Source organism: Gymnoscopelus braueri (assembly GCF_963280865.1).
Source record: "Gymnoscopelus braueri genome assembly, chromosome: 12".
In the NCBI taxonomy this organism is placed as follows: domain Eukaryota; kingdom Metazoa; phylum Chordata; class Actinopteri; order Myctophiformes; family Myctophidae; genus Gymnoscopelus; species Gymnoscopelus braueri.
The window spans coordinates 25,188,905-25,216,493 of record NC_137614.1 but is presented as its reverse complement, the minus strand read 5'-3'; the positions used below and the strand labels follow the sequence as shown (position 1 = coordinate 25,216,493).

The 27,589-nt window shown below is 43.1% G+C and overlaps 1 protein-coding gene across 1 annotated transcript in view; it reads right to left on the bottom strand.

Annotated features, from left to right (window-relative positions):
• Positions 1-4,867, bottom strand: part of itga5 (integrin, alpha 5 (fibronectin receptor, alpha polypeptide)) — a 42,616-nt gene extending 37,749 nt beyond the window's left edge. Inside the window, exon 1 of the mRNA XM_080444159.1 lies at positions 4,410-4,867. Coding sequence (XP_080300285.1) covers positions 4,410-4,627 — 218 coding nt within the window. The 5' untranslated portion in view covers positions 4,628-4,867. The remainder of the gene's footprint in view (positions 1-4,409) is intronic.
• Positions 4,868-27,589: the final 22,722 nt, after the last annotated feature.

The following is a 27,589-nucleotide window of genomic DNA, read 5'->3' as shown; positions in this document are numbered from 1 at the left end:
CCAAAGAAATTAGTCATTATGGGCCCAGGAGTTAAAACAAACCAGGCTTGATGGCGGTCAGAGATTACATCTTACTAAAGCATGCGTCAGCACGATGACGCGGACCAATCCAAAGTAGACGGGATACCCAGGGGGCATTCCCAGCCCCACACAGCAGACCTGACACAGGGTCCGAGGGCCCTTTAAACCCATCATCACACTGACATCTTTTTCCACTGAAACACACAGGCTCATTATGTAAACCCCCTTATAACCATCAGACCAGTAAAAGCGAGAAGGGCACTTAATGTGAGAGACAGACTGCTGCAGTTTGTGTCACCAGGCCACAGCATATTCCTATTAACCTTTAAAACAGCAGCCTACTCAGCTTACCAAGCTACCAGCTTAGCCTATAGGGGCATACATAGCTAGCTCTACTAAAGAATAACTATGCTTTTCAAAATGCCAATAAATAAATAGAGAAAAGGGTCACATGGAAAGTTCTTGCAATGGGAACAGCGAACGATCTCGGACAAAGAGCTCCATTGTCCAGTGGCCGGCCGTAACGGGCCACGATAGCTGAGAACCTGGATGAAGAATAGCCTGGAAGTCCAAATATACAAGCTCCATTTCTGCAAACCAAACACCCACTGGTCTGATTTATAAACAGGTCCATACGAAAAGGACAGCAATGAAAACAATAACAGAAAACTGCCTGATCATATATGGAGAGGGACTGTGGCATAGACGTAGGGAAAACATTTCTGTGTTGGTAGCCAAAAAAAAAAAGAAGAGGATCGGGTCCAGGGTCAATATTTATTTTAACGGCAACCCTGTTTGAGAGCGTAAACTCTGGGAGGGTGACCAACATGGATGGGGTGACCTCATGTAGTATGCACTCGTCACATGAGCTAATGCAGCGCGGCACCCACGCCCCACTCAGAAGAACACGTGCTCAATGGAACACATTACCATCTCCGTCAGCCGCAGCGGAAGAGCCACCCTCCATTACAAACACCCAGAGGTATTTGATGATGACCTCCTATTCATATTCAACGATAGATAGAAGATGATGGCATGTCCCACTGAAGGAGCTCAGAATGGAGGATGCGCACAGTAAAATCCTTAGTGTTAATGAATCCATTTGTAAATTCCTTATGGACCCTTGCGGGTCCATAAGGATTTTATTGTATAGAGGTGCTCAGCCTCCCTGACAAGGAACAGAAGTCAATCTATGAGCCATCCAGTTGTTAACGTCACCATTACATATACCTATGGACCAGCTCCAAAAACCTCTCTTGGGTCTTTCCAACCACCCCCTTACCAGACCCAGAGTCTGTTTTTATTTACAGACCGTGACCTTAGACCCGGTCTATCTCAGTGTGATCCACTCCCTGATCTCTGCCTGGCACGGGGTAAAGTCAAATAGGAATGAGTTACTGATTATGTGTGTGAGCAGAGCTGCCCAAGCGTGATGGGATGTGGACTGATAATAGGCCGCTATCGGCTTTAGTTGAAACCGTTACTTGCAAACCTGCACGGGGAGTCTCTCTTTCTGACACACTCCCACTTGTATCATACACAAGTACTATCCACATGATCACGCAAATGCAACATGAACCCGCTTGGCTCCAGACCATGCACAAGAACATATATAAGAACTTTAAGTTCATGCGTGTCTGACAAGAGCCGTCACACACAGTTCATAGATAGATCCTATCCTCAGGCATTTCTCTATGGTGGTCTGCCCCCAGTGCCCCGGGTGTCCACATTTAATTCTATTACTCTCAGCCAAGGGGGCATGACAGACACACACATAAGACTATATATAAACTCATTGTCATGGATCAGTGCCATCAGTCAAACTAGAACAACGTGAGCCTTTGTGCTAGAGGGCATGATATGGGGAGGTCAATATATCCTCATCTTCCATCATTCATTGTCATTATGCAGCTGAAACATGACAGCAATTTGACAGATTATAGATTATAGAGAAGAATGATTTCCCCCCATCAAGTCATACACAGTCAAATTCAGTGTTCATTAACTCTGATTTATTTATTTTTTTAAAGTATCTTAATCTTCATACTCCGGATTTGACCGTGTAACTGTTCTTTGAAGAAGGAGAAGAAACTCCCTCTCTGGTCTGACAACCCCCCACCTCCTTGGATTCCAGATTCTCTTAGACTCCCCCGTGTCTCCAAGACGTGGGTGATAGTGATGCGTTGGTGCACACTTATTGACATGCCAAGTTCTCCGAAGCTACACGTGAATAGTGCCAGTGGTGGGCTGGCAGCTTATAAGCCCACCTTACACCCGCTCTCATAATGTCGTTTGGCTTGGCATTCAACTTTTGAAAACATACATAACATCTACAGGGAAATCACAGAGGACTGTGTTGGAATATCTACACACACACACACACACACACACACACACACACAACCCATTGTCTCATCCTCTCCATAACCATTGTGTCTCAGCTGGTAAAAGAAAGTTCAGATGAAGTCATCGGAGAGATGTACTCCTGCACATACTGTAGAAAGGGGAGAGACGGAGAGACGACGCGGAGGGAGGGAGGCTAGACTAGACAGTGGGGGAAGTATGGTGGATGGAGGGATTTAAAAGAAAAGGCAGAATGACATCAGCATAGGAAGTAAGGGGGTAGTCGTAGCACACTCTCCTCTCTGACTCGAGTGTCTGCTAACATCACAGCCTAAATCAAAAATACAGACCAAGAGCGGCAGCCCTTTAAAAAGAGAAAGCAAGAGGCAAGGAGAGGGGGGTTCCCCCCAATGTCTGAGTGTCTGCTGCCTGGAGAAGTGGGGAGGAGGAACACCAGGAAACTAGAGATGCTGGCTACCCACTCGGCTACAAAGCTTCCTCTTGGAGCCAAATGTGTTGCTGTTCATACAAATCACAGGGATGTTGGTTTCAGGGCAGGTCCATAATGTACTGCAGTGACGCCGATTGACAGAGCAACAACTCATATTGGCCAGCACACCAGCACTCACTCCCGTGGCAGCTTCTCTGATACAAGGACCAGATGTTACACAGTCTCCTGGACATGATATTGTGCCAGTCCGCCTGCCTGCCTTGCATCATCATATGGTGTATTCACCACAGACCACACCACGTCACAGCACACCAGGCCATTATACCTGATTACACTGCCTACTTCAGGGCTGAGACGCCCATATAATATGCTAGACAGAATCCCTCTCTCAGTGTCTCAGTAGCTCTACAGGGGGACTGATAGAATGCTGATAGTCACAGCATGTTCGCAAAACAGACTGAGAGATCACATTCCTGCCATGTCAAGAAGCATCTCATGTAGCCTGCACTGGTGAGGGTTTCACACCAATAAGATGTGATTGTTACAGGTTAGGTGTAATTGGTTTTGTGGGGCATTTCAAGCCTGAAGACAGATTCAAAGGTCAGAATTTAATGAAAATGCCAGTGACCAACTGGCTTAGAATTTGAGGATGATTATATCAAAAAGGGTTTATTTTCCTTTTGCGACTGAGTTAATGCATTTTTCATGATGAAATGGCTACTCTTTTCTAATGACATGCTCAGGGCTCAACACACCAGATTCGTCTGCAACCACACTTAAGGACATGGAATTCCTCAGTGCATATTCAATTTAAAAGATAATTGGATGGGAGCTGAGCGCGTGCGTAGTGCGTAAAAGTCTCCAAAATGATGTACACAAAAATGTAGGCTCGGTGTCAAGGCCAATGGACGTCTCATCTCATGAAAGTAGCCTAATGTTTACGAATGTAACCCCTGATTTGATTCTAACATTTATGGGGGTTCTGTAAAAAAAAAAAGAAGAAAAAAAAAGTTTCTATTTCCAGTGCGCGATACAGGAACACAATAATGCTCTCTTGAATGTACCCAAAAACATTATAAACAAACCCCCATACTTAGCAATGGAATTTGCGAGGAGGCAGCTGGCGTTGCTTTATATCAGTGGTCCTCAACCTGTGGGTCGGGATCCCCAGGGGGTTCCCCACATGATTTGAGGGGGGGGGGTCCCCAGATGACAGTGAAGTGACAATTTAAGGACTTTTAAGACATTTTAATACCTAAAAAATAAAAAATAAAAAGACCATCATTGCATCAAAAGTAATCATCAAACTATGCTATAAAAACCGGTCAAACATTGGCCAAATAATATAAGAATAAATATAAAATAGCCGATCTACAAGCTATTTTCACAATAATCTGTGGAACAGAGTCAAACCAAATGTAATGCCTCAACTATACATTTCAAAATGCTTGTCAGGGTGGGGGTCCCCAGTTCAAATATGATTATTTTGGGGGGTCACGGCCTGAAAAGGTTGAGAACCACTGCTTTATAATGTCACCCCGGGGTTTGCAACATCTTGCAAAATAAAGATTTCGTCTCGAAAAACCCAACTCACCTATTCGAATCGGGCAAGTAAAATTCCACCGCATATCCGAAGTAACTCCCGTTGGGTCCGCTGTAAACTGCGGGGTTCTCCACGTCCAGGTTGAACGCCTCGCAGAACGGCTGAGAACATGATCGGAGCAGAAGAACCCCAACAATACTGTACAGAAGCGTGCGGATCAGAACCACGGCCGTCCCCGGCGTTTTGGTGCGAAATCTTTTCATCCCCATTTTTAGGGAATAAATTAATCCACTAAAAGTTTGTTTGAAAGGCCAAAAATGTCCCCCCCAACTTCAGCGCTTTGAAATCCACAGAGAGACCCTGAAATAGCGGTTGAGTCTCTAGCTAGACTGCATCCCTGTAACTCTAGCCGGGTTGTATCTCATAAATGCTCCGTCAGCTTCTCTCGGCGTCCTCCTCAGACCGAACTCTTCTTCACTTCACTACTCTCTCTCTCTCTCTTTCTTCTGCAGTTCTCTTCTCTCTCTCTTCTTCACTTCACTTCTCTCCTTCACTAGTCACTACTCTCTCTCGCTCTCGCTCTCTCTCTCTCTCTCTCTCTCCTCACCTAATTGACTGTAGTAGGCGTTGCCAAGTTTTGTGAGAGAAATAAGCAACCAGGTCCAGGAAAACAAGCCCAAAAGAAGCAACACATTAACACCTTAACTTAACCTGACATTCAGCCTGAATTTTCATTTCGTTTCACTCGATTCAGGCTACTTTATTTTAGACTATCGACTATTTGAAAGTGTCCGATCTACAAGTTCACAACGGTCGCGTTGCAAATCGTTGTGAGCTTGTAGATCTGCTAGTTTAAAAAACTCTTGCAATAAAATGTGGAATATTTTTTTTGAAACATTCTAACAACACAAATGTTCCCTGGCACAAAACATTTTCATGAAAATATGTGAGAATCACTGGTTTAAATCATAATTAAAAAAATGGAAGCAAGCCTAAATAAGCAAGTAGGCCTACACGTTAGAAATAACCCCAAAAAACCGCAACCCGCAATTACCAATTTTTACAAGCAACTTCACAGAAAAAGAAGCCCAACGTCACTTATAATACGCGGACATGGCAACGCTAGACGGTACTAGGGAGTTCCTTGAGTCGTGACAAACTTTTGGGGAGGTGGAGCCTGTTAATTCACAAAAAGTTCGGAGAGCACTCTTCTGAGTCTTCTCAACTCTGCTTCTCAGCCGCTACTATCTGAGAATAAGCTAATCTGGTGGTGGTAGATACTAGATATTGTTGTATCATGTGGTCCTGGTCGGGACAGTCCCTGTAATCCTTTTCAGCGGAGGAAATTTGAGAGAGAGAGAGAGAGATAGAGAGAGAGAGAGAGAGAGAGAGAGAGAGAGAGAGAGAGAGAGAGAGAGAGAGAGAGATGCTTACCAGATGCGAAGATAAGATTAACCAAAAATGAACAATGAATCTCAAGTGTTCAATGGATGCTATCTGACTGCTATGTTGACCGTTTCAACATGAATTTGCTGTCAGACAAGACTGCCTTAGAATAGAATTATCATTTATCAATTATCAATTGTCATTTATCATTTATCATTGGACAACCTTTTTTGGGGTAGACAAATCTAGAATGTAGATTGTTTTAAAGTAGGCTACTATGTTTTACATGATCAGTGGTGCCAAATTACCTACCTACCTGCCACTCAAAGCAGAGATAGCCTATCTCACAATTCAATACTCATAGTAAAACTGAAAGTCACCCATTAAAATACCAATTCAGTCAAGTCTTATACAGTACCCATTTTCAACCTATGTATAATTAGTCCTCACTAGTGCTCTTAAATGTGTACCATTTCTGTCTACTCCCTGTCACCCTGTGACTCAGAGGATGGCTATTGACATCCTTGGTAGCCATGTTTGGTCAAGATTTCAAACTTTTTTTTAAATGTGACTTCCCAGGAAGAGCAAGGCTGTAGTTTGGAAGCTTGGAATCCCCATGGATGATGTCATTGGTTTCTGAATGTATTTTGAGTATCAAAAGTAGAAGTAAATGCTGGTAATACAAAATAATATAACTAGCCATTATGCATACTTTTCTCTCTCACTGAGCTTTATGAAGTTTATTCTGTAATCTTACAGGTGAATGTGTTCAGATCATCACATATACATTTCTGATGATCATTTACACACTCTTTTGGGCAACTGAGCATGTGTCTTTCCATACACTGGGACAAATTATTAATAGCACAACCATAAGGCCAGTCACTATTATTATCTTGGCACAGTTATATGCAGCTATATGTTATATGATGTGAACGCTTTTCATTGAGCCAACCTGGAAACTTCTAGTCATTGACTTAAAAGTTGCTGGCAGTGTTTCAAAATCCTATGGAGGAGTTATTTGATTATTGTCACTCTGCCCTCCAACATTTATATTATCAACTAGATATTATGGCCACTTGCAACCTGGGGGCCCCCCTGGGGCATATCATTATCTGAAAATAGCAGATCTACCAACTCACAACACATCACATCTGTATGCTTGTTGATCAGCTATTTTCGCTATTTGTCATATGACAAATTATATATCGTAGGGCCTAAGTGGTTAATTCTTCCCAAACCGTTGCATTTTGGAATTAGTTATAGATTCTTATTCAACAATTTACCAGCACCTCTATCCACAATACAATATATTTATTCCCTGAGCCCTTGCCCTTGCCCTCCAGGCCTCCCTCATCTCATTTCTCTCTATAACACAAACAGTGGCCTGACACTGATGGACTCCATGGGGGTGGGGTGGAGAGCCACACTGATGGTTGCCATTAAGCAACTGTTAGCACCAGGATAAAGGCCCCAGGAGCAGACAGCAAATAAAAGCCACAACAGGCGATATGTTATGTACACACACGCTAGCCACAACAATCAAAGCAGGATAAATTCATCTATTTGTTCCTAGCAGTAGGCAAATCCCCTCTGACCCATTGTTTTACTGATCTGCTTAGCCATGGGCTGAGAAAGTCTTATTGAGAAAGGAAATTTGCAGTTATAATGGGAGGGTGATTTCTGATTATGAAACGATAAAGGTCTGTGCTACCATTTAAAACTGAAAAGTATGTAAAAGAAAAGTATAGAGAGGAATGAACTACTGTAGCTTAGGCCTAACATTGCAGGATCTGGTCTTGATCTTTAAAGCTAAAGCTTTACAACCTGTATCAAAATACATTTTAAGCACACAGAGTTGGCCTTCCTTCCTTCCTTCCTCCTTATATTGTTTATCCCTGTCACTCTCTCCATGTTTTCCCCTCCTCCCTATTTCTCTCTGCGTCTCTCCCCTTCATCCTCTCTACTCCACTGTTGTGATGTCCTGATACACATCTAACTGACAGGAAATTCCTCCAATGTAAAGGCCTGCCTGCCTGGGCTTCCTGCACTTTCAGACTGTGCACACATGCACATACATAACCCCCCCCCCCCCCCTCTCTCTCTCTCTCTCTCTCTCTCTCTCTCTCTCTCTCTCTCTCTCTCTCTCTCTCTCTCTCTCTCTCTCTCTCTCTCTCCCTCTCTCCCTCTCTCTCTCTCTCTCTCTCTCTCTCTCTCTCTCTTGGCACAAATCCCAGTCCCCTTCTCCCTGTAACATTGTGCATGTACAGTAAAACTGAAAGAGGAAGGGTGGTGGGGTGTTGTTGATCTCTCTGGGACGTTGCTTACTGGTCGACAGATTTGTCATGAAGGAGTGGAACTCCTGAGTTTGGCTGTCCCTTGTTTTCAACACCATCTCTTAGCAACGTAGAGGTTGAGTGAATCATACCATTGTTTTAGACAGGGGACTCATCTGGAGGGCTCCTTACAAGGCGAAATAATCCTCCCCATAATACTAACACAAGCATGGTTCCATCTGCATTTCTTTGCCATCTCTCTTATTGTTGAGATGTTATTGAGGAACCCCCATGAACTTCAGGCGATGTGGGCGAGCAGCAAGATGATCCTAAGAGTGTCCATTGTTCAATTACCTTGTTAAAGTGGCCACAAACCATCTGAAAATGAGCAGTTTGAGTTTTATGTACATCCGCTAATCTGTCTGAGGGAGCAGAGCAGTAAAGCAGCAGTGCGCGTGCTGTTGTGGGGGTACAAACTCTGCCAGAGACATTCCACATCCCATAACACATAACTATCCCCTAATACCAACCCTGACCTGTCTGCATTTACAACGTGTCTGTGAGCCCTCACAATGTGGATCACACACACTCTCACCCCTGAAACCTATCTCTTTTAAAGACTCGTTTTCACAAACTTTGTGTCTCAAGCCACATCGTTATTTTGTTTTTGTAGCTGTAATCAAAACAACCGCTACATCTTCACAATCAAAATCACAGTCAGAATCACAATCATAGTCAGAATCAGAATATTTTTTAATGCCAGGCTATGTTTGCACTATAAGGAATTTGCCTTGGACACATAACAACAGTGTGAAGACATACTTACATAGTACGTTCTCTACAAATATAAATATAAAGATGAAGATTGAAAAAATATACAATATTCAACATTCAATATAGAGGCTAATATGGGTAAATAAGTATATTCACTTAAATATAAAAGTGGCTTAAGCCTAAGGATAACCCTAACCCTAAGGTTAAACCAACTATGAATTAACTATATCTCACAAAGCCTATGGAAGGAAAAACATTTGAACAAGCTGATTGGTTAATGGCTCAATTCAAAGATACCATTGAAAAAGACACGTCCCCTCCGCTTTTGCATTCTCATCCTCCATGGTACGGGTGTCATGTTTTATTTGCATGGCCTATTTGTCTCTCAGAATAATGTGCGCCCCCTGACCCCCTTGTGTGTTTTCTTATTGGGGCGGCTGTGCTGTGGGGCTGCTGGTGTGCGAGGCCTTGCAGTGAAGGAATGCGGCTGTAAAGTGTGTATCTGGGGGTACAGCAGGAGAGGGCAGTGAATCAGTGTGACCACTGCAGAGCCTGAGGGTATTGTTTCATTCTCACAAACATACACACATGTGCACACATGTGCACGTGCATGTACGTGCACACAATTATACACATTCGATCCGCGTTCACTGCTGTAGGTTTCCCACGCCCACTCTCTTGACCATATATTATGTTTGACACAGTGCTCATGAATGACAATTTCACTCCAAGAAAGGGAACAAAAAAAACCCAAATATATATAGTTTATAGAATCTGTAGTTTAAGACTAAAGATCAGATTAATAGAGCTTTGTAAATGTGCTAAAATTTCACACATGAACATTTGCAATCTTTTGTTTTATTCTAAAAAAAAATGTGACATGAAAGAAAAATACTCATCGCATCATATCTCAGAATCCCCTCATCATGTACTATAGTCCCTGAAGCTGGTGTAAGTTGACGTGTAAGTCACTAGACCAGCTCTTTCAACTGCTTCTGCTGTGACATCTAAATCCCTTTGTTATTAATGGTGGATGGCACTAGCAGACACAACACTATTGTGCACACTTTCAACAATCCATCAGGAGAACAGTGACATATATTTCCTCCATTGACAAAGAAGATCCTATAGCGGAGATTGATGGAACAAGACCAACGTGCCCACCTCCTCTTTTCCTGATAGAGAAAACAAAGCTTCATTATGATAATTTTCTCTTTTATTTTGTAGATTGCATTTGCAAACTTTGCGCTAGCACAGGAATGTTATTCAAAAATAATGTTGTCTTACTATCTACCATATGCCCTGCTTGCCACCTTCCTTTGTTTTCCAAAGGCATTTGTTTACCAAGCTGTCTCTTCCTGCCTGCGGCAGAATCTGTCATGGACAGGAAGCACATGTATTACATAAATATTCCGTCTTCTTACTTTTTCCAATGATGCTGTCGAGGGATGCAGTGTCATTCTATAAAGTCTGCCACATATAAATATTGCAAGTTTTGTATATTGTCAAATCTGTTGTTCCATGCTGATAACAGTTTCATTATTTCTACCCTATCGAACAACTAAGTATTTCCTGACGTATTGTGTTCTATGTCCTGTCCAGACTGTGCTCAGCAGAGGCCAGTGTACAGCATGGTTGTGCAGAGCTTTCATAAGAATGTACCGTACTTCAGCAGGAGCGTGCGTCACTGTCACCTTCTGTAAATGAAAAAAAAAAATGTTTATGACGGTGAGTCACAATGTCTCCCATAAAGACCATACACATACCCCCCCTGCACTGCTATCTGGCACGCTCCTCCTTATAAGTCAATGTTGATGTTAATGCAGTCCAGATCACCGAGGCGAGGTGTCACACAGTCTCACACAGCCTTATATAGAAGCTAACCGAAGTTTAGCCTATGATCGGTGCATTAGAGTATCTGCAAGTGGGGGGCACGGTCATGTGTGAACCAACATACAAAAGGGATTCTGTCATCGCTCTAATCATGTAAAAGTCACAGGCAGGTCATGTCCCGTGGTGGACTGGAGGAGCTGCCTGGGAGGAGTAGCTGATATCCTCCTATGAGTCAGGGTCTCTCGAACCTCAGCGGAAACACTGGATGAACGGGTCTTGGGAATGATTGGCGTATTAATATCTGTTTGTTTGGGGGGGGCAGGCTCAAGGAGAGGAGTCAGCGCCGCACGGAGGCGTGACACAGATCATGTCCTCCGTCAGGATGGGGTTACATCCCAAACAAACCAAAGCATGGTCACAAGTAAACTGCTGAGGGGATGAAGTGTCCACTCTAATGAAAAGGTCCAGGGTCAGAACATTATTGTGGTTCCAACGCTAGGTTATCCCTCTGCTTGATATCTGACACATCCTGAACTTAATAATATTGATCCAGTCTTTGATATCCCAGCAGAGCTAACATAAATCTCCACCTGTTCTCAGAGGTAGACTGAGCCTATGCCATGCTATGCCTACTGTTTGGTTCAATTACAATGACAATGTTGTTTAATGCGGTCGTAAGGGCATGGACTGAACATGCACAATCATTTCACTCTGAGAGTGTACAAATGGACCCAAATGGAAATGTACCCCTTTGTTTCCGTTAGAAATTCGGGAAACAGGCAATGTAAAAAGAGAACAAACTTGAAAAAGTGCTCCTCGGAGCACAGGTCTCCGCCAGGTCACGTAGGTTATTGTGGCCTCCAGGTGGCGCTATAATAGGCCAATGTGAAAAGTGTGCCATTTCTTCTTAGGCCTTTGGCAATCGGATGCTGCATGCATGATTTGAGGCATTTTGTTCCAAAAATGTGTTTTGCAAAAATGTACCTGCTGCTATAACAGGTATAACATGTGAGAAGGGTGGCATTTCTTCCTCGGCCTAGTGGGAATGTGCGTGCAAACTTTCACGGAAATTGCAAGCTGCTTTCATGATTTGAGGCATTTTGTTCAAAACCGACCAATCCTGCAAACTTTGGAAGTCAATTTTAGCCAATCAGGGTGGAATATATAAAATCGGACAGATCTGTGTTGATCACATGACTATAGAGATACTGTGTACCGATTTGCGTGCTTTATGGACAAAATCTGTAGGAGTAATATAAAAAAAAGATTGTGTGCGCAGTGTGTGCGCAGTTTCGCAGCGACCGGGCCAACAGTGCCGGAGATTAGCTGCTCGCAGACAGTCGGACACACGGACGGACAGGGTGCAAAACACTGTCTCGACAAAAATAAAACAGAATTCCTGTTAGAGCAGTGATGCGCTCTGGGACATCTCTATGGAAAATGTTTCAGCAGGCCTTTCAGCTTTTGGACAATAGTTAATAGTGAATCTGCTCCAGCATACTCTGCTGGCTTTATGAAATGCCAAATTTAAACAGCGTGTTCCAGGCAAAAATATCCTCTAACAGTTCCTTTTACTCAGGAAAGGCAGGTTTATCCATACTGAGTGGAATACCAAAACCATTCCCCCTCTAACACACCCATGTTTTTGGATACCACATTGGCTGGGTGACCTTGGCATGTTTTATCGAAGAACAACACACACACACACACACACACACACACACACACACACACACACACACACACACACACACACACACACACACACACACACACACACACACACACACACACACACACACACACACACACACACACACACACACACACACACACACACACACACACACACACCATATTGGGAGAGAGCCATGTCTCCATAGCTCATTTATTATAGTAGGTAGGCCTATTACCACTCAACGCGGTCAAACAATCCCTGTCTTCCTGCTTTTGTGTTCTGGAATGTTATGTTTTGGTGCTGCTAATGCGCTGCCAGCGCTTCAAATCAAATCCACAGCTGACGTCTTAAGGACATGTGTTGCCATGTCGCCTGCAAAACAAACTTGTGACTTGTTGTGACAACGCTGTCCCTGACAGTCCGTCTATAATGCATGTTCGAGAATGTATCTAATCAGGCACAGAAAAGCATGTTAATCAGGCACCATTATCCGCTGGGCTACCATGCAATAAAATTGCATTAACTCGTCATTATAATAAAGACAAAATACCTCTTCCTGGCTACATGATTACGACAAGCAGAACAACTGGTACTAATAATGTAATGTGGTGCAGCTGAAGAGGAGCATGTAAAGGACCACCTACACACCAGAGCAGCAGTCAAGAAGGTGCTCCTGTGGGAAAAGAAAATGACAAAACACACAAAACAACAAATAGGGCCTCGCCTCCCCTCTCTCACTGAAATAATTTCGATAGTGGTGGAACACCCAGGCAGAGAACAACAGGAAAAAATATTTTCCTTTCCAGTGGCTGTCTGCCCATAAAACCACAGGGGTTAGATGGGGCCTGGATCATCATACATCCCTGAGAATATCTCAGATTGGGTCAGAAACAGGTTAAAATGCCAAATAACTTTAGAATCACTGACCATAGAATCTGTGAGATGTGTTTTGATATCCTCCCTTCTATGTTTGATAAGGCAGAACATCTCTAGAAAGGATGATAAGAAACCCAGTGAAAAGTTCCAGCTGTTCATTTGGTTTGGAATGTTACTCAATAATGCCCCATAATGATCAGTTTACTGCACTTCCACAAGTCTGTTGGTTACTATTCAATAAAACAACATAATACTATATATTTTTAAGTGAAACATAATAATTACACTTTACTTTGAACCTCTAGTCAGGAAGTGACACAGCCATTCTGAATACTGATTCATCCCCCATGTCTAGCTTCACTTGGGAGCTAAATATCTCACCCAGGGAGGAATTGACCATTCAAGGCTATAACTATCTCACTGTTTAATGACCCTGGGGGATCAACGTTAGTAGCTTAATGTTTGTGTTAAAATGCTGATTCACTCTCTCTAATGGAGAGTCCTCTGGAAAGGCTGTGCCCAGTCTTGTGACACAACATTCATCTAAGTGTGACTCTAAATAAGGCAGTGTATGTCTATGTATGGTTTATCGATGCCTTTCCAAGGCACCAGCAGCACTCACTGTTCTTGCATGACCTGGCACGCACACAAGCAATGAGAGACTGAAGTGGAGCTCTGTTCTTTATCCCTAGATGCCTCACACATGACCGGCACTCCCGGCAGAGAGAGAAGATAGGAGACTACTCAACAGGGGAGGAGAGGAGAGGAGAGGAGAGGCCCTGAAGGTCGCTAAGTAGCATCTGAGTCACAGAATTATGATTAAGAATCATCTGATCCAATATCCCAAGGTCCCATATTATACACATGCAGTAATCCTCCCCTCCCCGATGATGTCCAGTAAACCACCATCTACCATCATGCGTCACTCGTCCCAGTGTCTCTTTTCATGTCTCTGCTACTTTCATTTCTGTGCGTGTGCGTGTGCGTGTGCGTGTGCGTGTGCGTGTGCGTGTGCGTGTGCGTGTGCGTGTTTGTGCGTGCGTGCGTGTGTGCGTGCGTGCGTGCGTGTGTGTGGGAGGAATCAAGAGAATAAAGTCTATCTGTGTCTAGCATCTGTGGGTGACTAATGTATCCTCCATTTATTACACATCTATAAAGACACATTGATTTGGAGCAGTTTGGTTATTCTATGGTTACTAATTCAATTCTGTAGAAACATCTCACTGAATTGCTACATTGGATGACCTCCTATAAATATGTAATTCTTATTTGGCCAGGGAACCATGGAATCTCACATGTGGATAGAGGGAGACTGACAGACAGAATGACACCTGATAAAAGCTGCCAATTGAAATATTTATTTTCTTTTATTTTCTTTGTTTCACTTTTTATTTCTCCTCTCTCGTTCTTCTCCACCTCTCCGCTTCTCCCTTAGGCCTACCTCTCCCCACTGCAGCAACCTAGGCGCGTTGTGTGGAGCTGTGCTCTGAAAACGTCAGTCCTCATGTGCTGTGGGCCTGGTTTTTATTAGTGATTTGGCGCAGAATACTGTGCGTTCTGCCTAGCTACGGGAGCTGTCAGTGTAGAGATTTCCTTTTTACAACGTAGCCCCTATCACACACACACACGCACACACTCACCTAACCCACCCCCAGCCCTACGCCAGGGGACCAGAGCAACCCGGAACATTTGAGTCCACCAGTCAACTCTTGCTTGTGTGGATGTGATGTGTGCGAACTCTTTGGTTGCCATTGGAAACAAGCAGGGGTGGGGTCTCCCACTCCGAGGAGACTTCGTCATGGGTGCGTCCAGACTCCAGCCGAGCCGCACCACATGGACCCAGTTCAACTTGCTGTGTTCTGGCCTAACGGAGGCTGCTGGGGAGTTGAGCAAGTATGGGAATAAACAGCTTTTTGCCTTTTAATAACCCCGCTCATGTGAATGCTGGTAACCTCGTCCCCAGCAGAGGTTCCACATGAACTGAAATAGTACTGGTGTGATGGGAGGATCAGACAGAATGTTGGATGAGAGTGTGAGGTGTGGTGAGAAAAATTAACATTTGGATTCAGAAATGATTACACCGACCTTGTGAGAATCCCAAGTCGCTGCATGGTGGTGATCCAGATTTCGAAAACAAAAATTGTTTTGTGCAAGTCGCATACCAGCAGTCAAGGAAAGTTATAATTTATCGATGCTCATGTCTTATTGGTACATACACACCATACACCATTTATGTTAATAGAAGCAGGGAGCTGCCTGTGCTGCTTTCAGGCCTACAACAGTATTCTCATTTCTGACTGTCTTGTAAAACTCCCAAAGCCGTGATCAATGCCCTGGCAGTCTGACACAAACCCTGAGCTTTGATTTCCTTGGTTTGCTGTGATTTGAGATCAGCCTGCTTAAACGTTCCCGTGCCTGCCTCTCTCCATGCTGTAATTGCTTCCATGTCTCTCAGTTGTGGTGCAGCAGGCTGTGCTGACGACGTTGGTAAGAGAGGTGGAGGAGAGGTTTTCAATAAGGGCAGCAGGGTGGGTGGGGTCATGTACTCACAGTGGCTGAAGCTCATTTCTCTCAGCTGAGAGAGTCACTGCTGCGCACTAGTGTGACACTGCTATGGAGACGTCTCACTGTGTGAGCTAAACACTTATCCATGTTATGAGTAAGGCTTTCCCTCGCTCCCAATGCACTTTTCTATTTCCATGTCGGTGACGTAGAGTATCCCTTAAATACCCCACGTCCTGAACCACAACCTCCTACAGCCAATTAAATCCACCACAAGGTTAGCATAAAAGGAATGTGGTATATTCAACACATAAGCAAAGTTCTTACAGGTTCTCCTGTTTGCTCCAGGGGCCCTCTGATGTGAAATGGAGATATGCTGATTTAAAACATATTGAGGGGCGTTCAGAAAGCATGAGTTCTCACTTCTTCTGTGCTTGGAACTGGAGATGCCTCTGAAGATGTCATCTCTCTCATTAACACATGTGGCCTAGCCAAGCCTTCATATTTACAGATTTAATACAATAGCCTACAAGAGAACAAGCAAGCACCCAGGGGTAGATGAGGATAGATACAATTAGACAGACTATGAATGAATTTCTGTATATAGTAGGATGTCATCAATGTGTTATCTTTTTTTCTTCATGTGCAGCAGTTGTATGGCTTGACCGTATAATGTAACCTTCTTCTGATCAGTGTTTAGATCTATCATGTATTGCGCTTTGTGTGTGTGTGTGTGTGTGTGTGTGTGTGTGTGTGTGTGTGTGTGTGTGTGTGTGTGTGTGTGTGTGTGTGTGTGTGTGTGTGTGTGTGTGTGTGTGTGTGTGTGTGTGTGTGTGTGTGTGTGTGTGTGTGTGTGTGTGTGTGTGTGTGTGTGTGTGTGTGTGTGTGTGTGCGCGCGTGTAGTCAGATATACAGACAGGCAGGCCGGACATATTGACAGAAAGCTAGATATTCTTGGAGACAGAGCGAGAGAGACAAAGGGAGAAAGAACTCCATGTCCAGACTGCATCCAGGTGTTCTCGACGCCGTGCGTCCTAACAGTAGGCAAGGAGGCTGAATTCCACAGGTGCGAATTGGTTCTTTTGACAGCCGTCTGCCAGGTGTTCCTACATCTCATGTCTTCTGAAGATCCCTTTGATACACCAAACAGGAGGTGATGCCAGGACAGCCAGGAGACAAAAATCCACATGTGCTGAACATTTTATACGATACGATACGATACGATATACGATAATACTTTATTGTCAGTTTGCACTGAAATTTGTCTTGCGACCCAACAGCCATGTATGCAACATATAACAGTACACACATTTGACATGACACAAGAAAACAACGAAATACATACATAAAGACATGCAAAGACAAGAGCAATGTCCACCACTCAGCCTACCCCTGGCTTATAACTCCTGATTAAGCCTCAATGTCGTCTGATGGACAAAGGACCTCTTCAGTTTGACCTTATTGTATGTAGGAACACCGTATCTCCTTCCTGAAGGCAGCAACCTATATTCTCCATACAAAGCATGGCTAGTGTTTGAAGTGATATTCCTTGCCAACCTTATCATACTGTTATTATACGTAGATGTATAGAGCCTCTGAAGTGGTTGTCCAACAATCTTTGAACAAATGTTCACTTGCTGCAGCAGTTGTGATTTTAAAGCTACAGACAGACATCCATACCAGGTGGTACTACAGTACTGCAGAACACTCATAATAACAGAAGTGAAAAACAAAAGAAGAATCTGTCTACTAGCACCAAAAGATCTCAGACGGCGAAGGAAATAGACTCTTTGTTTTGTCTTCTTACCCACTGATTCAATCTGGTCTTTCCATGACAAAAGGTGGTCTATTACTACTCCTAGTTATGTATACGAACATACCTGGTTGATCTGTTCACTATGAATAGTAATGGGGGATCTGTGTATCTCTAGTGGAGCACCAAAAACAATCTCTTCTGTCTTTTTTGTGTTAATGATAAGAGCGTTGTTATCACTCCACTCCACCACCTTATTTACTCTGTGTTGGTGCAGTCCAGGATCACTGGAACTATCCAAAAGAGAAATCATTTTTCTTTTGCGCGGAGGAGAGAAAGAAAACGCAGGGACCAATTTGCATGATGAACAGATATTAATCCTCCCACGTCATAGAGGAGCTCCACTTTGACAAGAGTGATGATTGTGCAGCTCGGTTTGGGGTTCAAACTGAAATGTTTCATGAGGGAACAGCGACCAATTGTTCCCCTGAGATTCATGAGATATGATGCATTGTCCCTTATTAGCATACCCCATTAATCTGAGGATGACATGGGTTTTCTCTGCTTTTTCCCCCACATAACAGGGAATATACATGGTATGCAATAAAAAAAAAGAGCTATCGAGTTATTAGATGGGTTACTTGGCTCCCTGTGAGAGTCTATAGAATGAGGTATTGTTATAGTCCAGAGGAGCAGGACCTCAGTCTGTGACTCCTCTACTACTCACTTCCACTGTCTGAGAGCAGAATTCAGTGGCTGAGCAAGGAAACAGATGTCTATTAATCAGTGGGGTTCTGATGAGTCGCACCCACGGGTGACACAATACCCGTTCAGTACAGTGCTGACTGGTAGACATGAGTAGGCTATGTGAATGATACTAATAGTCTCAAAAAGAAGAAAAAAGTAGCAAAATGACACAATTTACAAAGTGTTTAATAGCAAATGTTTTGTGTGAAATAATCTTTAAGAAAAGACCATTGTTAGTCTATGGTATTTGGCAGCATGTATAGCATTATTGTGAACCCGGAAATGTTGAGTAACACAAAGTTCTATGAAATTATCTGTCTATTGATATTTTCAAATTAGGTAGCTAGACAGTACAATAACATAATGGTCAGAGACAAAATATTTAGTTATGCCCATATATGGAGATCCCTGATGTCATCAGTATATGCCCATATATGGGCTGACATGCCATAATGGAGATCTCTGTATCTGTCAGTCCTTGTCCCTTTTATGCCCACATATGGAGATGTCTTTATCTTCCAGTCCTCGTAACTTTATGCCCATATATGGAGATCCCTGATGTCATCAGTATATGGCATATACGGCATGCCCATTATGATATATGAGCATATACTATAATGCTGTATGCTCATATATCATAATGGACATGCCCCCTTTTGTGCCCATATATGGAGCTGAGTGATTTGTTTGCGCCTGATGCCATGACGACACATTGAGGTTAGACAACACACTCCATATTTTGGTCTCCGGTAGGAGACACAAAGGAGACTCTTTGTGTCTCCTACCGGAACCGCTGCCGGTCATCAAATTATTGGCTTAGGAATGAGACAAAAACTTTAAAAAATCCATGAATTCAAGTCTCCATGGGGTGACTAATCGATAGGATTTTTTGGGGGGGGTGAACTATCCCTTTAAGCCAATTTTAAAATAGGATAATTGGTTGGTTAACTATATGGTTGGTTGACTTCTGTCTGTTAACTAGCTGTTGGTTGGTTTGCAGTTTGACGTTACTGCATCAGACAGCGTATTGGGGTGTGCCTCCTGGTACTTGATCATGCTGTGAAGAAGAGCATTATGGTAACATTGTTACATGCAATAATATAATTTCTGCCATGATCCAATGCTGCTACGACAAACAATTAAATAGAGAGCTTTATACTCCAGTATTACACCTAATCTTAAAAACACATTATCAACACACACTGTATAAAGCCTACGCCTAGTACAGATTCTAATCAAAACATCCTGTTTCACCCTACTTCCTGCCATGAGATACCCGATCATTTTACCCACACAGAGTTTACTATGCAAGTGCATGCATCCAACAACATACATGCTTTTTGGGTTGACAATGCCGCACATCATCCTTGCGGATTCTGCCTCTTACACAGCCCTGGGTAGGCCACCCAGCCTGGCGGAGATATACGCTCCCCTAACCCCCCTAAATTGTTAACTATTTGGTCGGTTGGTTAAGTCGTTAGTTGGTTGACTGGTTAAGTGATGGGTGAGTTATTCTCTCTCTAGGTCGTCCTCAGGCTCTCTCTCTAGGTCATTATTGGGATTGTTATGATTATATGAGAAGGACTGACATTTGACTGTTTGACCAGTAAATGTGTTGATTCACTCTCTGCTACTGATACACTTGATGATATGACCATCAACTGTGTTATCAGACTGACGCCTGTGCACGATGATACGAGATGCATCTGTTGTTATTCTACTTATTCTGTTCTTTTCCATTTCTTATATTTTCTGGTCATGTCATGTGTCCAGTACTGTATATTCTCTATGTGTGTAACACCCTCGGCTCACACTTTTGTTATGAGGTCAGTGATGATGTGTGAGTGCATGCGCGCATTCATGTGTGTGTATGTTCACGTGTGTATGTTCATGTGTATGAACTAAATGTCATTCATCACAGCTGAAGGTGCTAACAAAAACTACAAAACTACGAACCACAAACATCGTACTACACAGGAAACAAAAACAGGGTGGGATTGTGGCATGGAGAGATGGGTGTCACTGTGTGTGTGTGTGTGTGTGTGTGTGTGTGTGTGTGTGTGTGTGTGTGTGTGTGTGTGTGTGTGTGTGTGTGTGTGTGTGTGTGTGTGACAGTGTGTGTGTGCGTGCGTGCGTGCGTGCGTGCGTGCGTGCGTGCGTGCGTGCGTGCGTGCGTGCGTGCGTGCGTGCGTGCGTGCGTGCGTGCGTGCGTGCGTGCGTGCGTGTGTGTGCGTGCGTGCGTGCGTGTGTGTGTGTGTATATGTGGTAGGATCACACCTTCCCCTCAGTCATGGTTCCTGTCTTCCTTGTAAACCACGTAGTACTACAGTCTGTCGATGCTTTCAAAAGGGGACTAAAGACTTTTCCTTTTTAATAAAGCATTCGGTTAGCTATTCAGGTTTTAACCCCTAGGCTTTCTTTGCCCCCCCCCCCTTGCTTTAAAAAATAAAAGATTAAACCCTCCTTTTTTTTGATTGTTTTTTCTGTACTGTAGCACTTTGAGGTTTGTTTCAAATGTAAAGTGCAATATAAATACAATGTATTTATAGACAGATTTCTGAGAAAACAAGAATGTCAACTTTTGCTTCAACCAGCCCTTGTGTCCGTAGATGGCAGCCCGTCCCCTTTCTGCCAGAAAGGGACATACTGTGATAGGAGAATAGAAGAAGGTGTGTGAAATTTCCTCCCATGGGATGTAGTTGAGATAATGTGTAACTTAGTGATAATGTGATAATCTCTCTTTATGTGTCACTTATAATGTGAGAATCTGTCTTTGTGTGTTACTTATAATGTGAGAATCAGTTGACCTTATGTCACCACAATGAGTATAGTCTGCCACCAAACACAAACTAGGACATTAATCGTCTGTTAAAGCAGCTATTTTATGACAGTGGCAAAAACATGCTTCAAAAATGAAATCACAGGCAAGGAATAGCACTGCGTGGGAAGAATTAAAAGCATAAAATACAAATAAAAGGGCTGTGCTGGTCTCTTCAGCACTGTGCATCAAGGGATAGGGGTTAACTATTTCTGCTACTTTCACAGGAAACCATCATGCAACAAAGTATAAAGCATAAAATAAAATAGAGTTTAAGTGGCTACGATCCTCTGCCGTCTAATATTAGAGTATCTCCTCAAACTAAACATGCAGCTCTGTCCCAGGGATCTTCATCACATGCACATCATGGACTCTTGAGAGAAATCTTCTGTCAGTATAATCACATATGTCTTTGGCACTCCCCAGAAACCGAGCTCCCTGTTTTATGTTCGCAATCCTCCAACTGCAAACCCACTTGTAAAAGAATCGCTACACTTGATGAAAGTAACAAACAAATAACACATAGGATGCACACAACTGCCCTAAGCCAGCGTTTCCCAAACATTTTCAGCTGAGACCCAAAATATTAATTAAGTGTCTCCCTGGGACCAAAACGTACAAGAATACATTATGAATTGAATAATTAAATAATAATTAAAAAATTAAAAGAAAATTAACTTTTAAACAAATTTCTGAAATGGTTTTGAGTATTATTATTATTATTATTATTATTATTATTTTATAATAAAACAAAAGGTTTACTTGCGTGACCCATAAAAAGGGTTCCCATGCAGATAGGCATTTTGTCTGACTACATCAAAGTAACATGGTATCCATGTCGGTGATGTAGAGGCTAGGGATATTTTCAATGCTGCGTGGAAAAATCATGAGTATTAATCCAATTTGCAGTACTACAGTCAATTCGCATCACAGGTTTCAGGACTCTATCCGTTAAATGTCTAGTGTTATTATGATTCATAAGCAATTCTTTTTTTACAGTCTAGGTGCTTTTGGAGTGTGTCAATGGCATCTACAATATTCACAGATAACAGAGGGGTTATTGTGTTGTGGTTATTCAAAAGACTTGATGAGTCTTGAGGTTTACGTGCATCTGACATGAGTCAGTCTAGTCATTGTAAATCCAAGAATTTAATTTCCTTTTGAGGAATTGAAAAGGGGATGAAAGGGGCTCAGACAGACAGATTGTAGGGCGTAATGGACTATACACTAATGTATGAAACCCCTGCTATGTAAACTGTGATGTAACAAATGACAGAGCTTAGCTGCAGAGTGCTATAGTAAACACAGAGACCAACGTTCCTCAGCTCTCTCTTTGTAAGTAGCGTAAAGTGCATAGTTGTAGAAATGACAAGGCAGGGCACTCCACAGACGACGAACACAAAGATGAATTAATGCCTATGAGTTTCTGTTTGATTACACTACGAACCAGATAAAAGAAAGGCCGATTTATTTACAGCTTAACTCCACCTGAAGTCAGGATAAACTTTCTGCATATAGCTTAAAGGGTTAGTTCAGATTTTTTGAGTATTTTCTGTAGGAAATACTTACCATTAATGTAGTGGTTGCAAAGGTATTAATTGATTGCCAAGAGTCCCGTGGTCAGAGTTCTGGTCCGGTTCTGGTCCGGTTCTGATGAATATTAAGTAGTTCCGGTAGATTCGTAGATTTGGTGGGGGGGCGCTCATTAAAAATGAATTAATAAAAAAAACTAGTGTCATTTGTATTGTTGACCTATTTCTACAATATAGTGCAGGTTTCGTCGACCCCTCTGTCACACTATTTGTTGTGTCATATATTTTGTGGGTGAGTAGGCTGCCGCGGCGCAGTGATTCTGGACACAAAAACTCTGACCACGGGGGCAATCAATTAATACCTTTGCAACCACTAGATTAATGGTAAGTATTTCCTACAGAAAATACTCGAAAAATCTGAACTAACCCTTTAATGTAGGATACATGGAACTTCTGATGTCTGTGTTTCTGGTAGAGTAAAGCTCCTCGGCTCCTCCCAGACCCATGCCATGCTGGGAGGATGACAGTGGGGCTCCTCATTAACACAGCGTGGGCCCCTAGCTTGCATCATTCTCTATTAATAGGGAGGGACACACCCTGTACCTGCAATGAATAAAGACAACAAGTTAGATAGAGGCACAGATTCCTTAACCCATTCAATCTGGAAACGCATCTCTGTCATTTTAGATTTCTTTGGCTATTCAAAAATAGCAGGTATACAAGCTCATAGCGTGGCACCGAGTGCCGCACTATGAGCTTGTAGATCTGCTATTTTTCTCGTCAAAATTTGTGCAAATCTTTGAATATATATATTTTCAAGCGAACATTTGTAACTCAAATCTTTACTTCTGGGGGTCCCTGGAACTAAATATTTTACAAATGTTAGCTCTAAAAAATATTTATTTAAAGATTTGCATGAATTGTCACGATAAAATTTTCAGCTCAAGCTGCTATTTTTTAATAGCCAAAGAAATCTAAAATGAGAGAGACGCGTTCCCAGATTGAATGCGTTAAGGCTCCTGCAATCATAATATCAGCTCTACTGCTGCTAACCTCTGTCACCCCCATCCCCCAAACAACACCCCCAATCCCCTCCCTCCGCTGCTCCTCTCCACCAAAATTCTTCATCATTTACCCCTCATCCTCACCTCTATATTGATCCCTGCCCTGACCGTCCCCAAGTATCTCTCCCCGACATGATGAGGTATCAGGATTACGCAGGTGCAGACCGATAGGGAGACAGCCGACAGGTGACCAGAAACCTCTAAATACACATCCACCTGTTAAAGATTACTATAATGATAAACCAAACAACCTTTCACAAAGAGTTAGCCCTCACTGATAACAAAGAAAGAAAGGAAGAGAACATTGACGTAATGAATAAGCGGCAGCCGTATAAGGCCAACCTCAACAAAGAGCGCCTCTCTGACTCACTGTTTTTCCACTTCCAAACCCCCTAATCAGTAAAAAATAAGGGGTTTTTTTCAGAGGAGGGGAGGGGGGGGGGGGGGGTCTTCAGGTGCCTCAACAAAGATTGCGTTGACTCACCTTGCTGCTGCCGCTACAGAGGGAGTCAGCTGGAGAGAAGCTGTGATTAGAAAAGTGCATGGGGATGACCTCTCCTCCCCGGGTGACTGGACACACTCTGTAGGGGCCCTAATGAAGGGGCCAGCGCTCAGGGAAGGGCCCCAGGGTCACAGGCTGATGCTATAGAGAGAAACTTCAGAGGCCTCTAATCTGGTGACACCCAACACAGTGCAGTGCAGGGTCGACACGCATGTGTGTGTGTGTGTGTGTGTGTGCGTTTACGTGTGCGTGTGTGTGTGTGTGTGTGTGTGTGTGTGTGTGTGTGTGTGTGTGTGTGTGTGTGTGTGTGTGTGTGTGTGTGTGTGTGTGTGTGTGTGTGTGTGTGTGTGTGTGTGTGTGTGTGTGTGTGTGTGTGTGTGTGTGTGTGTGGCTGAGTGCGACTGTGCGTGCGTGCGTGTATGAACATGTTCATATGACTTAGCAATATTATCTTCAAAAGGGCATTTCCAAAGGAAACAACGCTCGTGGAACACCACCATGCTGTTAAAGATATGAAGAATAGGGAACACGGGGATTAATAGAGTCTTCAATGCCACAGTTGTCCTCTCTGCTTGTTGTCACAAGCGTTGTGTCGGCTCTCCAAAAAGACCATAGTAAATGCAACCTCTCTAAATGGAAAAAAAAGGAGACGATCAAATCATTTATATGTCATATTAATTGGCAGACATGTTGCAACAGCAGCCTTTCTCAACACCATACAGTTGTTGTTGTTTTGTTTTTGTTTGTTTTTTTGTTCTTATGAATACAGGGATTACTCGAGAACCCTAGCTTGGGCCCCTCTGTCTGTTGAGAGAAGAGGGTGGGAGCGAAACGAAAGTGCTTCCGCTCACATAGCCAAAACATCCCCGGGAAGTCCATACCAACGTCCTAAAGCTTCAAATTCCTCAAGTCCTGCATTGCTAAATGGATCATACAGCCACTGATGACAATGTTGTGTCGGGACCTGGAAGACACTGCTGGTCAGATCCATTTTAAGCTTGAACAATGAGCTTTCAACACTGAAGGTCTCAAAACCTCTAGGAACTGGCCTCTTCTCAGAAGTGGCGGCTTGCTTACACAAAATGAAATGTGGCACATCGAGGTCAAAATTGAATCATTTACCAAACAACAGGCCTCCAGGTCACTTTACCTCCCCAATAATTTATGGCTGTTTGAATTCCTCAGCTCTCCCTCCCCTGGAGCCTAATCCCAGGGAGTGAGGTCGGGGTTAGAATTGAAATCATTTGATCAGCTCTCAGGATGTAGTCTGACAGGGAGGTGCGTAAATTGTGTGGAGGTTCGAGACCAGCCAAGTTAAGCCTGATTTATACTTTGTTGTATAATGGTGTTGCATGCAAATGGTCAGAGTGCATAGTTCTTCACACGCAGATGAACCACAACCACTGGTCTGGTACCATGTGGGAAGTGTAAGTAAGTACATACCTTTTATTTATAAAGCACCTTTCAAAACAAAGTTACAAGGTGCTGTACAATGGATAAGAATATAAACAATCAATTTAAAACCAGTTAAAACAAAGCACATAAGAGCAATAAGAAATAAAGCAAAACATTGACCTGCACAAGTGAGGCAGGTAAAAACTTCATAAGAGAAAATGCTTACGAAACAAATGTGTTTTTAACAAGCACTTAAAACTGTCAACTGACTCAGCATTTTCTATCGCCAAGGGTAGAGCGTTCCACAGTGTAGGAGCAACCACTGCAAGCAACTAGTTTTTGAGTCTGGTGGTCGCGCGTATATCCAGATCCTCTTTGTCAGAGGACCTGAGAGATCTCACAAGTGTCAAACCAGATTGTTCCTCATGGAAGCCTTTATGAGTCGTCTCTCAAACCTCACCATCTCTCCCACAATCTTCAGAGAATCTGTATTTCCACCCCATAAAAGTTGAGAACAGGAAGCTGTCATCTGCGCTTTAAATCGGAAGGGTAGTCGACCAATCACAAGCAGTGTTCACAAAACTTTATTTTAAAATATCTTTAAAATACATTTTTGCATTTCCATTTCTGCTAAGCAGCTCAGACTTATTTACTAGACTGCACAGGCAAAGTGGGGGAATATCGGGACAATACGCTCATTTTCAGAGCTTCTGAAGTACAGATTTGAATGTTCAGAGACTACTTTATTTTGGCAACACATTCTCACACCCCTTGTGTCAACTGGGTATGGCCTTGGAACAGGAATTGACCATGTGGCACCCATTTGACACAATGGGACTCCCCTGCGTCAGACTTTGACGCAACCGTACCTGCCCTGTCGCATCGCATGTTGACGAGGACGGATGATGTACGATGCTCTGCCTATCTGTATGTAACTCAAACTGTGCTAAGACAGCAGAAGCAGACTTCCCACTGCCTGGCATGACCACCCGCTTGCCTAACGGCTTGCTCACAGGGCTCATGTTGACTTCTGACAGTGCGCCTGCCTTGTTTTAAATGTTCTTAGCAGATGTGTCAACCTATTACAAATTGCGAGTGAGAATGGCACTTCTGCATTCCAGTCAAGGTCATTAAAAAGAAGATACGGTCATCTACGTAATTTTCGCTATCCAGCAATTCCAGACGGCAGTGACCCTACATGCCAGTGCTGATCTCCTCTGACACTTCAAATGGAGAAAAAAATCAAAAACAAATCACTGTACAAAAGAAAAAAGGTCATGTGTTAGTGCTTGCGGTAAGGCAGGAACCCACATTTCAGCTGTAAAATGTTGCCTTTCAGAGGGAAATTCTCTGGTAGGCTATCCTGATTTTGAGTGATTTATTGGGAACACTAATGTTTCTCCAAAAATGCACGTGGAAGAAAGTATGGAAGGGCGGTCAGGACTCGGGAGGAAAGAAGGGAGGGAGAAGAAGGAGGGAAGGTAGTAGCCCTTTCGGAACCCTGTAGTGTAGTGCATACCTTCTTTGTATTTGGGATGACCGTCATCCCAAAATACTAAAAAGGTAGGGTTTCCGAAAAGGGAAGGTGGGAACTTTAATACAAAAAATAATAATTCTGCTTTCTGGAGCATTATAGAAAAAAACCTTATGTTCATTCTAATTAAATTGGCCATGCATGTCATTTTGATCAATTATTGATTGTTAAAAAAAAACCGAAAAGAAACTAATACTAATACCAACAAATAAAAACCTGTAGCCAGAATCTTTAAAGAGACAAACGGTTAACTCTCCTCATATTACTTCCCTGAATCCAGAGAGCGGAAGGCAAGTTGTCCCATGTCCTGACAAGAGGTTTATTCTTGGACCAAAGCCTTATACCTCGATCTCTCTCAGGGGATCCACTTTCCCTACACCCCAAAGAGAGCCTATAAATAATCTTCTGAGGTCATCTCCGATGCGTAATTAATTTCGATCAGTACTTCCCTGGGTGGAGAAGTGGCTGGAGTGTTATGACAACCCCCTCCATCAAGCCCATCACCTGTTGGACTCATGCTATGCCTGTTTTCCCAGCAGTAATCTGAGCCTGGGCCAGAGT